The 11,579-nt window shown below is 66.3% G+C and overlaps 2 protein-coding genes across 2 annotated transcripts in view; one reads left to right on the forward strand and one right to left on the reverse strand.

Moving 5' to 3' along the window:
- Positions 1-2,359: 2,359 nt before the first annotated feature.
- Positions 2,360-3,345, reverse strand: EMIHUDRAFT_200030 (hypothetical protein; the record flags this gene model as incomplete). The annotated part of the gene is made up of 4 exons (XM_005791905.1): positions 2,360-2,400; positions 2,491-2,715; positions 2,781-3,142; positions 3,221-3,345. The coding sequence occupies 4 exons, from the start codon at positions 3,343-3,345 to the stop codon at positions 2,360-2,362; spliced, it is 753 nt and encodes a 250-aa protein (XP_005791962.1).
- A 7,460-nt stretch (positions 3,346-10,805) lies between these two features.
- EMIHUDRAFT_462160 (hypothetical protein) overlaps positions 10,806-11,579 on the forward strand; it is a gene marked incomplete at both ends in the record, with an annotated part of 10,175 nt that continues 9,401 nt past the window's right edge. Inside the window, one exon of the mRNA XM_005791906.1 lies at positions 10,806-11,453. Coding sequence (XP_005791963.1) covers positions 10,806-11,453 — 648 coding nt within the window. The remainder of the gene's footprint in view (positions 11,454-11,579) is intronic.

The following is an 11,579-nucleotide window of genomic DNA, read 5'->3' on the forward strand; positions in this document are numbered from 1 at the left end:
GTCTCCCTCCGGGGTACAGTCTGACATCACTGCCGGCGAGGCGAGAGTCAGGAATTAAAACAAAGCATTGGTTGGTCGTCACCGGGAGGCGCGGGAGGGGGCGGGGAGGGGGCGGGGAGGGGCGGGGGGCGGGGAGGGGCGGGGGGAGGGGCGGGGGGCGGAGCTCCCTCCGCCTGTCGAGGCGGTGCACCACACCGGGCCGGAGCCCCGAGCCAGACACGTCGGGGAGCAGGTCGGAGGAAGGAGAGGCGGGGGCCGAGCCGGGCGTGGCTTCGGTCCGCTGCAGCAGCATGCGGTGGAGGAGGCCGTGGACGAGGGTGCCGCTCCAGTGGCCGGGCGCCTGGGGCGGGGGCGGGAGAGGGGGGAGGGGAGGGGTGGGGTGGGGGGGCGGAAAGGGTAAGGGGAGGCTGGAGGGGCGAGGGGACATCCACCGGGTGGACGACGAGCCCGGCTTGCTTGTTGAGCACTACAACGTGCTCGTCCTCGAGTAGCACCTACTCACCCCAACCCACAACCCACCCTCACCCTCGCAGCGGGATGGCCGGCCGCCGCCCTCGACGCGCCGCCTCGAGGGGGAGCGGCTCCGGCACCAAGCTCAGCTCCCGCTCCGCGCGCAGCCACACCTTCAGCGAGTCGCCCGCGCAGACGCGCGCCGCCTGCAACCCCACGCAGGCCCGCACCGGCCCGCTGAGGTGAGCCGAGGGGTCTCGCTTGCTCGAGGTTGGGAGGGGAGACAGCACGCGCCTAATCGCAGGCACAGGCCGCCTCGAGCGCTTCCGCCGCAGCCGCCGCAGCAGCGCCCGCCCAGCCACCTTCTTCACCCGACCGCCCCCGACGAGGACGTGGCCGTCGGCAGCGAGGCCGCCAAAGTAGCTTCGAGAGAGGGGAGGCAGCAGCGCCGCGAGCGCAGCGTCGACGCGCGAGCCGTCGAGCGAGTCGGGCACCGAGAGCTCGAGCGTGTCACCGCCGCCCTCGCCCTCGCAGCGCAGGTCGCTGCCCGCATCCCCGACGCTGCCCGCATCCCCGTCGGCCGGCGAGGAGGCGGAGGCGGAGGTGGGGGCGGGCGCCGTCTGCTCGAGAGCGGCGAGCCGCGAGAAGGCGAGCAGCCGCTGCCGGTCCAGGCCGTGGATCGAGCACGCCTCGAGCACACCTGCCGGGACAGCGGTCTCCGCGTGTGCCACGCAGACTGAAGACTCTCGAATCTCCTCTCGCTCGGGAGCCTTGATCGACGCCGCAAATGTCAGCGGCGGAGTGTATGCCCTTGGCGGTGAGGCACTCTGCATATTCGACCGCGACCGACCCCTGCACATCGAGCGCACTCAGCTCCGCCGCCAGAAGCCGCGTTCGCCGCCGCCGCTCACGCAGCTCGTGCCGGCTCAGCATCTCGGAGGCCGCAGCCGCAGCGCAGCGAGGCGCAGGCGCGCGGACGGACCGCGAGCCACCAGCCACCGCGAGCGTGGCCGCGAGGGTGGCGGCGAGCAGCATCAGAAAGGAGGAGCGCACGACACGAGCGAGCTCGTCGCGCGCTCTCTCTCGTTCTGTCGTGCTCCCGCAGTAACGAGGAGTTTTTTTACAGAGGCAGGTGTCGCCCACAAACAAGAGAAATCATGCGCGCCGTATTTGACAAGGCAGTCGGCTGGTTAGGCACCCCCTGCTTCGGCGCGGCCGCGGCGCCAAGCACAATGTTTGGCAAGCCCCTGCTTGGGAGTTCCGCGCCTCGCGAGTGCGTCTTCAACGCGGTGCCTGAAAGACAGAGAGCAGAGACTGTGTCCCAGTAGTGCGCTCAGCGGCGCGTGCGCCTGGCTGCCTCCGCAAACTCCCGGCTGCTTCCACTGTGCAGGCCCTCTGCTGCTACACGTCGGTCTCGCCGGACGACGTGCTCATCGGCTGCCGCGGCGAGGACGAGCTTCTCTGCGTCCACACGCGCTACTGCCTCGCGTCAGGGGACAAGGCCTTCCCGGTCTCCTTGGAGTGCTCGCCAGAGGAGATTATGCGGAATCGTGGCGGCACGGTTTGCGAGCTCTCGCTTGCCGCCGCAGCGCTCAAGGTCAAGATGCCGTCCACGCTGTATCGGCACCACGACCGCTTCTTCTGCCTACGCTCCGCCGGCGCCTTCCCGCTGCAGGACCCCGTCCCCACGCCGGTGTGCGCCTTTTGTTGTTGCCGCGTGCTGCCCAGGCCGATGGGCCCGCTCGCGCCGCCGCTCGGCGGCAAGCCCACCACCAACCTGATCATGCGCCGCTGAGAGTGTCTCCGACCTCGAGCGATCGACACCAGCGCCGCGGGACGACGGGGAGACGCCGGCAGACGCGGCACCGCCGGCGGGGAGTCCCCCCTCAGTCCGGGAGAGATATCTCTGTTACAGAGTCTCTGAACCCAAAAATATCATTCGTGCGCGGTCTTCGTCACGCTCTCAACACCTACCGTGCCTGCCCGCGGCTCAGACTGTAGACATGTTCCACGGCCGTTGCGGGGGGATATCTCGTGCACATGCCGCCCGCGTGTACAGGCGCTCCAGCCGCGCCGGACTGATCAGCGTGCTTCCATTCTGCACGCGCGCGATGCAGCCGACGGGGCAGATTGGGTGCGCCGAGTACTCGAGCCCTCGCAGCTGAGCAATGTTGCGATAGTAAAACATGCGCGTTTGATGCAGATTGTGTATCTCGTGGACGGCCGCTCCCGGCTGCGCCCACATGACCTGCATCATCTGGGCGCCTATCAAGAGGGTACGCGTGTGACCGTAACATCGCTCGGCGAGCGCAACTCGGCCTAGAACGCACCGTGGAGGCCGACAATGGTGTGGCATCTCCTCGCCTCCTCAACTTGATGCCGCATCGACATGCCCGGCCGAAAGTGGACGAACCGGACTCGCCTGGCCAGTCTCTGCCGGAGAGCGTCGGGGTTCGACTCCTTGCGAGCGTCGATGGAGCGGAGCCTGAGCCAGAAGCAGGGCTCGCGGCCCTCTGGGGGAAACTCAGAGGCGCCGAGCCGTCGGGAGAGGTCGCCGACAAATAGGGAGAACACCCTTTGCTGCGTCGGCGCACAGCGCCGCGGAGTTCGGCCTAGGCTCCACAGTCGGTCCACCGGCAGCGGGTCTTTGTGCCATGTCGACATCTTCGGGGACATGTCGGGCACACTGAGCCTATTGACAGCGTCAGGTAGTGAGCAGACGGTGTCGGACCGAGGCAGCATGTTTGCCGCTCGTAGCCTGGTGGCACACGCTGTCGGCGGCTGTCGGCGGATCGCCCCACCAACCAGGCCAGCCCAGAGCTGTCGAGACACGTTCCCCTGGTCCTTTCGGCGCGTGAAATGTAGATCGGCGTTTGAGATGTTGAAGCTGTGCATGGCCAGCCAGACTGTGAATGCACGCGTCAGCAAGTGCCAGATGTTTTGGTCCTCGAGACGAAAGCCACATCCGTTACAGGCGCGGTCGACCTCAACTATAGTCCGGCTCCCAGGTTGCTGACACGCCTGCCGCGCCGCCCCGCATTCAGTGGCCACCCATGCTGGCGCCAGCTCGGAGATTGGAGAAGCTAGTTCGCGGCACCGTACCAACATCGCCTCAGTAGGCATGACACCACAGCCCCTTTCTTGGATCATTTGCTCCACGGACGTGAAGGCCAGGCTGAAACGGAGCGTCTGAAGGGATGCGGCACGAATGGCGCCCAGTTGTCCTACAGATAGCTCCTTCTCGGGCGTCGCGCGGTGTAGAATACACGCCCCCTCCTCTTGCCCTCGGCAGGCATGACCCGAGCGCAGGATCTCGGGCATGCAGCATTGATGCTGGCCACCCGGGCGCTTGGAGCAGCCCGGCCCGCCGCAAGTCCCGCACGAGGCATTGCAACATACCTGATTGCTCTCGTCCCAGCCGACCAAACACTGCCTCTGGCCTCGAGCGACTTGCGCAGTGGCGCACGGTGCAGCATGCCGCCTCTCTACGCGCGCTGTGATGAGAGTATTGCCGGTCCTCTGCATCCCACCATTGGCCGTATTCCCTGCAAGTGCACCCCCAAGAATGCATACCACGTCCGCCTGAGACTCGCAGCTCCGTCTCGCGCGCAGGATCGCGGGCATGCAGCATTGGCGAGGGCCACCCGGCCGCTTGGAACAGCCGCGGCCGCCGCACACCCCACAAGTCGCGTTGCAGCAGACTTGGTGAGTTGGGTGCAGAGCGCCGGCCAAGCAGGCCATTGGATGTGTCGAGAGAACTGAGGTGAGGGGGCCAGGGGGACGCACACTGCCGAGAGCCGAGGGGGACGCACGCTTCTCACGGCTCACGCAAAAGGGCAGCCAGAGGTCTTGAACTTTGACTGAGTTCCCGCCTTTCCCAAAAAACATACACTGAGAGAGAGAGTACGTACACTGAAAAAGAGAGTTTTGCAGGAAAACTCCCTCGCAGTGTCGTGCAAAAAAGAGAGATTTACAACAAAGCTCCCTCGCACAGTGTTGTGCAAAAAAGAGAGGTGTGAATGAATGAATAACATCCCCAAAAGGGGCGCACCCTGCCTGCGCCTGCCTGGACCACACGCACGCACGCACTCCAGCCAGGACTCAGCAGACGATCGACGACCTGGTCGGCTGGTCGCCGGCATATACTTAGCCATTCGCGTTCCCACCTTCCTTGGGCAGCCAGTTCTTCATGTACTCCTCGAGCACGTTTGCGAACGTCTCGCGATTAAGCCAACCCGACCCGTCCCCGTTCGGACCCGTCGCACTGAATTCTTTCTCGTCCTCGTCGCGCTCGATGCTCAGCATCGGTGCCGCCATGTTCACCGCGTCCTCCTCCTCGATAACGAAGAAGCGTGGCGCGCACGGCGGGAGTCGTGCGGGTTCTGCGGCGGCGGCGTTCGGCGCGGACTTGTCCGTGTGCCACCGCAGCAGGTAGCTCTTGAAGGCGCACAGCCTGTGCGAACCGTCGATCATGCGGAAGGCGGAGCCGCACCTGTGTGGCGGGGGAAGGGAGAGCACGGGGGCGGCCCGCGTGAGCTGAAGAGGGCGGGAGGTCGCGAGGTCGTCGACGAGCCGCGAGAGTGTGCGCGAGGGCAAGAGCGGGGGGAGGGGGGGGGGGGGGGGAAGGCGAGAAGGCGAGGCGTCGCCGCACGGGTTCTGCGTGCTCCGTACGAGGATGCCAGGCACGCTCGGGCAAACCTGCGCGCGAGCAGCCAGGGGTGAGGGAGACCTCGACCCCGAGGATATGAGTCTGTGAGCTGCGGGCCGCGCGCGCGCACGTGCTCCATCTGGCCGTCCATCAGGCGAGAGCCGCACATGCGACCCAAGCCTTGGGCACCGTCGTGCGGCAGGCCGAGTGGGGGCTCCGCGCTGATCTTGCCCATGCCTAATTACACCGGCGTTCGGCCGAGGTGCGGCCGACGGGGATGAGAGGCTCTGCTCTCTGAGGGGGGGTGAGAGAGGCGCTGCCACCTTTGTGGCAGATCAGGTGCAGCGGCACGCGACGGGGAGCGAGACGGCGATGTTCAATGTGGTTCATCGCCGCCATCAAGGGGATGCCCCAGCCCGCGCCATGCCCCGCCAGCGTCCACCCGTGCGCGAACGAGTGCCACTCGTGCAGCACCTTCAACAGCGGCCTCGGGTGCGTGCAGCTGTCCATGAGCATCTTGCTGCAAATGTGGGCCTCTCCGCCCCCATAGATATCATTGGCCGAGCCCTCGGCCTGGGCTGGCGGATCAGCGTCCACCAACGGCATTTCTTGCTGGCTGGCGCCGAGCATGCCCCACAGCCGCACCACCTCCGCCCGCGCCGCCGCCAATTTTTCGGCCGCATGCTCCTTGGCCGCCACCGCTGCTGACGCCTGCACCACCGCCTCCGCCTCCAACCGCGCCCGCGCAGCCTCCGCCACGAGCCGCGCCTCCCGCTCCCGCGCAGCCTCCGCCACGAGCCGCGCCTCCCGCTCCGCCGCTGCATGCGCCTCCGCCTCCGCCTTTGCATCCAGCCGCAAAACGCTCAGGGCCCGCCCCGCCCAAAAAGCGAGGACCACGCATCCGAGTGCAGTCACGGTGAGCACCGCGAGCAGCAGCACATGCTTCGGCTCCCTTGCCTTTGCACGCCGCTTCCGCTTCCGCGACTTGCTGCCCGGGTCTGAGCTGGGGCCGTCGGACGGCCCGCCAGCGTCGCCAGGCCCACCGTCCGCCATCGACGCCATCTCCCAGCTGTTGCAGCGGTAAAGCCGCCTTGGGGACGACGCCATTCGGGGAGAGAGCAACCGGGGAGAGAGCAACCTGGGGAGAGAGCAATCTAACTCGCGCGACGCTGTTCATAGAAAAACACCAAACCCCCAAGTACAAGCACAGACAGTCGAGATGAAAACAAATCGTTGTGCGCAGTACTAGCCCAACAGAGGGGCGACCGCCCTCTCCAGGTAGGTTTGCCGCTCACTGGCCGTCGCGAAGCCATCCCACTCGTAGAATGGAACGCTGATCACCCCCCAGCAGCCACCGCGAGGAGGCGCCGCTTGAGCATCGTTGGCCCATTGGGTTTGCGCACGCCCCGGCCGTCGGGCAGCAGGAAATGAGAGGGGCCGTCCACCTCGACCGCGATGCGTGATGAGGGCAGAGCCAGGTCGAGCGAGTAGCCGGTGCGCGGCTCGAGATGCTCCTCCTCGAAGCCGCGCTGGACGGCGGCGAGTGCAGCCGCGACGGAGCGCTGCAAGCCTGACGGCCGAGCTATGGTCGCCACCATAGCGTTCGCGGCAAAGCTGGCGCTGGGGTGCGGGGAGGAGATGCTGCTTGCCGTCTTCGCCTCGCCCAAGAGAGAGCCAGAGCTGCCACTGGTGAAGCTGAGAGCGGCCCCCGACGCTCCACGTTGACGGATCCCGCGCGAGCGAGTCGCTGATCACGCGCGAGCAGTCTGCAAGCAGCACCTGGTGGTAGTGGCCCGCCGTCGCATACGCCCACACCGTGTTGGCCAGGTCCTGAGGGTTGAAGCGAGCCAGCCCGCCGCGCACCGCCGCCTCCGCCACCGCCGCGTACAGCGCGTCTGCAGCCACGCCCGCCGTCGCATACGCCCACACCGTGTTGGCCAACTCCTGCGGCTTGAAGCTAGCCAGCCTGCTCCCCACCGTCGCCTCCGCCACAGCCGCGTACAGCGCGTCTGCAGCCACGCCCGCCGTCGCATACACCCACACCGTGTTGGCCAGGTTCTGAGAGGTGAAGCTTTCCAGCCCGCCGCGCACCGCCGCCTCCGCCACCGCCACGTACAGCGCGTTTGCAGCCACGCCCGCCGTCGCATACGCCCACACCGTGTTGGCCAGGTCCTGCGGCTTGAAGCTAGCCAGCCTGCTCCCCACCGTCGCCTCCGCCACAGCCGCGTACAGCGCGTCTGCAGCCACGCCCGCCGTCGCATACGCCCACACCGTGTTGGCCAACTCCTGCGGCTTGAAGCTAGCCAGCCTGCTCCCCACCGCCGCCTCCGCCACAGCCGCGTACAGCGCGTCCGCAGCCACGCCCGCCGTCGCATACGCCCACACCGTGTTGGCCAGCTCCTGCGGCTTGAAGCCAGCCAGCCTGCTCCCCACCGCCGCCTCCGCCACAGCCGCGTACAGCGCGTCCGCAGCCACGCCCGCCGTCGCATACGCCCACACCGTGTTGGCAAGCCCCTGCGGCTTGAAGCCAGCCAGCCTGCTCCCCACCGCCGCCTCCGCCACCGCTACGAACAACGGGTGCACCACGCTCGCTTGCTGGCCGCACTTTGCCACGCCGTGAGTGAGGTTCGCCAGTGCTCGCGCATTGCACGACGAGACGAGGTCGAGTGTGCGCTGCACCAGCTGCTCAAGCTGCTCCTCGTGCCGCCGCTCGATGCGCTGCTTGCCCAGCTTGTTCCACAGGTTCGCAGCGTGGATGTGGTCCAAAGTCGTGCTTTGGGCAGCAAAGAGCGCGAGCAATGCGTCAGCGCTGCCGGCCTGGCTTATCAAAGCGGTCAGCTTCCGAGGGACCTGATCACTGTCAGCGCAGCGGCTAGAGAAGGGGCGATCATTGCACACTCGTGCGTCGCGTCCTTGCGCACCGTTCATCGGCGGTCCCACCCGGCGACCGCTGTGCTGAGCTGCCCTTCGTCGCGTCGGTCGCGCGGGTCATGGTCGCGCCTGTGATCGTGGTACCGATAATCGCGCCGATCGTGCCAGTCGCGCTCGCGCTCGCCTCTGCTCCGACGGCCGTAGCCGCGCCGCTCGTCATGCCGCCCGTCATGGTGCGGCCATTGCTCGTCTTGCCAACGCTCGTCGCGCCGTCGCAGCTCATCCCGCCGCGGCTCATCGCGCGATCGCGACCCTGTCGCGATTCGCCCCACCATCGCCACTCTTCGCGTCCGCACTCGGCGCGCTGAATGGCGAGCGGATGCGCGCGTCAGTCGAATGAAGCTTTTTGGTGTTTTGTTTTGCGTTTCTCTCTCTCTCAGTGTACTTTTCTCTCTCTCTCAGTGTATGTAGCTCTTACGTTCATTCCCGGAGGAGCACTGCTGACGGGGTTTGCGATGAGGAGCGATCCGAACGTGGCATTCGGGTGATTAGATCACTACCGCCGAAACGCAATTGTTGTGTGTGGCTCTTTTTTAGCCTTGAGAAAGAAAGAAAGAACAAAACAAAGAAAACACACAAGGAAGAAACAAAGAAAGCAGACAAGCCAAGGGAACATTCCTAAAACCCAAGGGAAGGGATGCGGATGGGAGGACGGCACGCCGCCACCACACAGGGATTTTAAGGAGAAGAGTGTGGAGCTAGCCGTCGCCCACCCTTGGGCGTCTGCCTCTTCCTATCTCTCTTCGCAGTTTCTCACCAATTCTCGCAGCGACCTCCATGCCGCCTCGCGGTCGTCTCACTCTCGTCGTTCTCTCTCCAGACTCCACTCCTGCCGCTTCATCCTCTGACTCATCGCTCTCCTCGGCCTCGTTCTGCGACGACGACGCCGCCTGCCGATCCCTTGCTTTCGCGGCTTCTCCCGCCTCTCGGCGCAACTCCGCCCTCCTCGCGGCGTATTTTGGCCCCTCGAGTTTATCGAGCTCTCCTCGCGCAAGGACGACTCTTCTGACACCCACTCCGATCATTTGCCGCCAAGTCATGTCGTTGCTCAGGTCCACTCTCGTTTCGAACACTTGTACCTCCACACAGTCGTCGTCATCGATTCGTCTTCCGGAGTCCTTCCGTTCGGCGTGGCTCACCCTCCATGCCGTGAACAGGCGCCCTATCCATCCATCGTTCCTATGTTCTTCTCTCGCTCCTCTGCCCGTGCCTTGGTCTTGTCGTTGTTTCGTAACCAGGGCCACGGAATTCTTTTACCACCCAAGACAGCTTGGAGAGCTCCCGGGTACAGGTACGTGCTTTGGTTTCACAACACGTTTGGTCCTCGCTATGGTACGGCTCACCAGATGCGACAGGAGGGCTAAAATCCGGAATATAGACTGCCAAGAGGGTGCTCTAGGCCGCGAAGACACCACACACGGTCTCCCTACTCATGCGCGGCTAGCAGGAGGGTGCCAAAAATGAGGCGCGTTGTGAAACCGCAGCTGGCCCCGCCGACGGGTAGCACAGGTCATGAGTGAGGCCACGCCAGCTACCTCGGGTGCTCCGTGTGGTCGGCCTGGACCGTGCCGCAAGCCTCGAGCAGCGGAGAAGCGCTGTCCTTGAAGTCCAGACATGCTTCGCCGCCGTGGCGCAGCGCCGCAGTGCGAGCGAGCACTGCAGCTGCAGTGCTCGCTCGCACTGCGGCACCCATCGACTCCCTGCGCTCCGGGCACATTGGCAAATGTGCCGGCGGCCTTGTGGACGGCTCGGGCACGAATTGCGCGACGGCGCGGCGTCTCGAGGCGGCCGTGTTGTGAAAACGAAGCTGTTGCGAAACCGAAGCCCGGACCTGTACTCGAGTAAGGCTACATTTCGTAACGATGGTCGCTAAACGACACGCTATTGGCCATCTGCCTCCTGCAGCCTCTGTTGGGGCGGAATGCGCGGGGTTTTCGGCGCGATGCCTCCGGCTAGTACACGGTACTGCTCTGCCGCAAACTCTCCTGCGCTCGCGTGACGTGTGGGGCGCACGCACTGCGCTCGAAAGTCGCGATTTGGCAATAGGCGCTCGAGCCGGCGCGCAGTGGAGGGGGCGCCGCGCAGGGGGATCGGGGGGGTGCGAGAGGGGGCGTGGGTCGGGCGCGCACCGGCCGGCTCCGGGAGCGGCCGTCACGTCGAAGAGGGGACCTGGTGCTGCTCGAATGACGACGCATGCCGCTCTGCTGCGCCGCCGATAGCCCCTCTTCCGAGCCGGCGCGTGGCGGCGAGCCGCGGCCAGTATCGCTGGTGCGGTGGAGGCGGCAGCTTGCATCGGCCGGCAGCGGGTGCGGCCATCACGTCGATGAGGGGGGGTTGTCGGCGACTCGTGTGGCTCGAGGCCTACGCTGACCGCCCAAGCCCTACTGCCGATCCAGCGCCTGGCGTTTGGGGCGAGCCGCGGTCGTCGTCGCTGATGGTATATGGCGGCGGCGGCGGCGGCTCGCCCTTCCCTCCGGCCGCAATTCCGATCCCGCCGCGCTCGCGGGAGTTGGCGCGCCCACCGCGGCACGGCGTGGCTGCGCATACTGCATACACCTTACGCCCTTTCTCCTCAACGGCTATCCGTGCTTGCTGTGCCCCTGCGTGGTGTGTTTCAAGTTCTTACAACCCAAGGTGATAGAGGGCAAAAAGATCGATTGCGCTCTTGCCGATCCGCACCTACCTAGGCTCTTGGACGGCGCGCCCCAGCTCTTCACACAACGAACCTGAACCTGGTTGTGCCTACCCACGGTGGTTGGCGGCTTGCCGACTTCTCATGCAAACCGCCGGCTCGTACTCCTACGAGCTCGCCGAGTACAGCCGCGCCGTACCCGTCACCTACGCGCCGACCTTTGAGCGCCGCGGTGCGCCCGGCGCCTGGACCCAGCTGGTCCACACCTTCCTTCGTCGGACGGTGGCACGGTACGACCGCTCGGCCCTGTCGGCGCTGGGTGCACGGTGGTGCGTCTTCGACGGACTGCGCAGCTCCGGCGAGGCAGTGCCAGACGAGTCGGCGCGCTGCAGCGGCAGCGCAGAGGACAGGCTCGAGCCAGGCGTGCTGGAGGCGCGGCTGATTGCGGCGTGGGAGGCGGCGGCAGCGGAGGACCCGCACGCGCTGTCGCCCGGTTTCGACGACGTGCTCCTCCTCGCGCTCGAGACCAGCTCGGGTGTGATCGCGTGGGGCGAGCAGCGCCTCTACTGGTACTCCTCCCCTCCAAAGTACCTCTCGATCTCGCGCCACCACAAGCACGTCGGCAAGCAGTCCTCGCGAGCGGAGGTCGACGGCAAGCGAGCCGTGTCTGGCTCGCTGCGCATGCTGGCGTACGACGGCGCCCACCCGTCGTGGGCGGCGAAGGCGGCGCAGGCTCACCCTCCTCCCGCACTGCTCAAGACGGAGCCCTGCAAGAGGCGCTTTCTCTCCGAGGTGCCACCCTCCCACCCTCGCTCGTGCTACCCTCATCTCCCGCCACCCCTCGCCTCCTGCTGCCGCGGCCGCCTCCTCTTGCCTCCTGCGGGCTCGTGGCCTGTCTGTCAGCCCCCCCCCCCCCCC

The sequence above is a fragment of the Emiliania huxleyi genome, assembly GCF_000372725.1.
Source record: "Emiliania huxleyi CCMP1516 unplaced genomic scaffold EMIHUscaffold_11, whole genome shotgun sequence".
Classification (NCBI taxonomy): domain Eukaryota; phylum Haptophyta; order Isochrysidales; family Noelaerhabdaceae; genus Emiliania; species Emiliania huxleyi.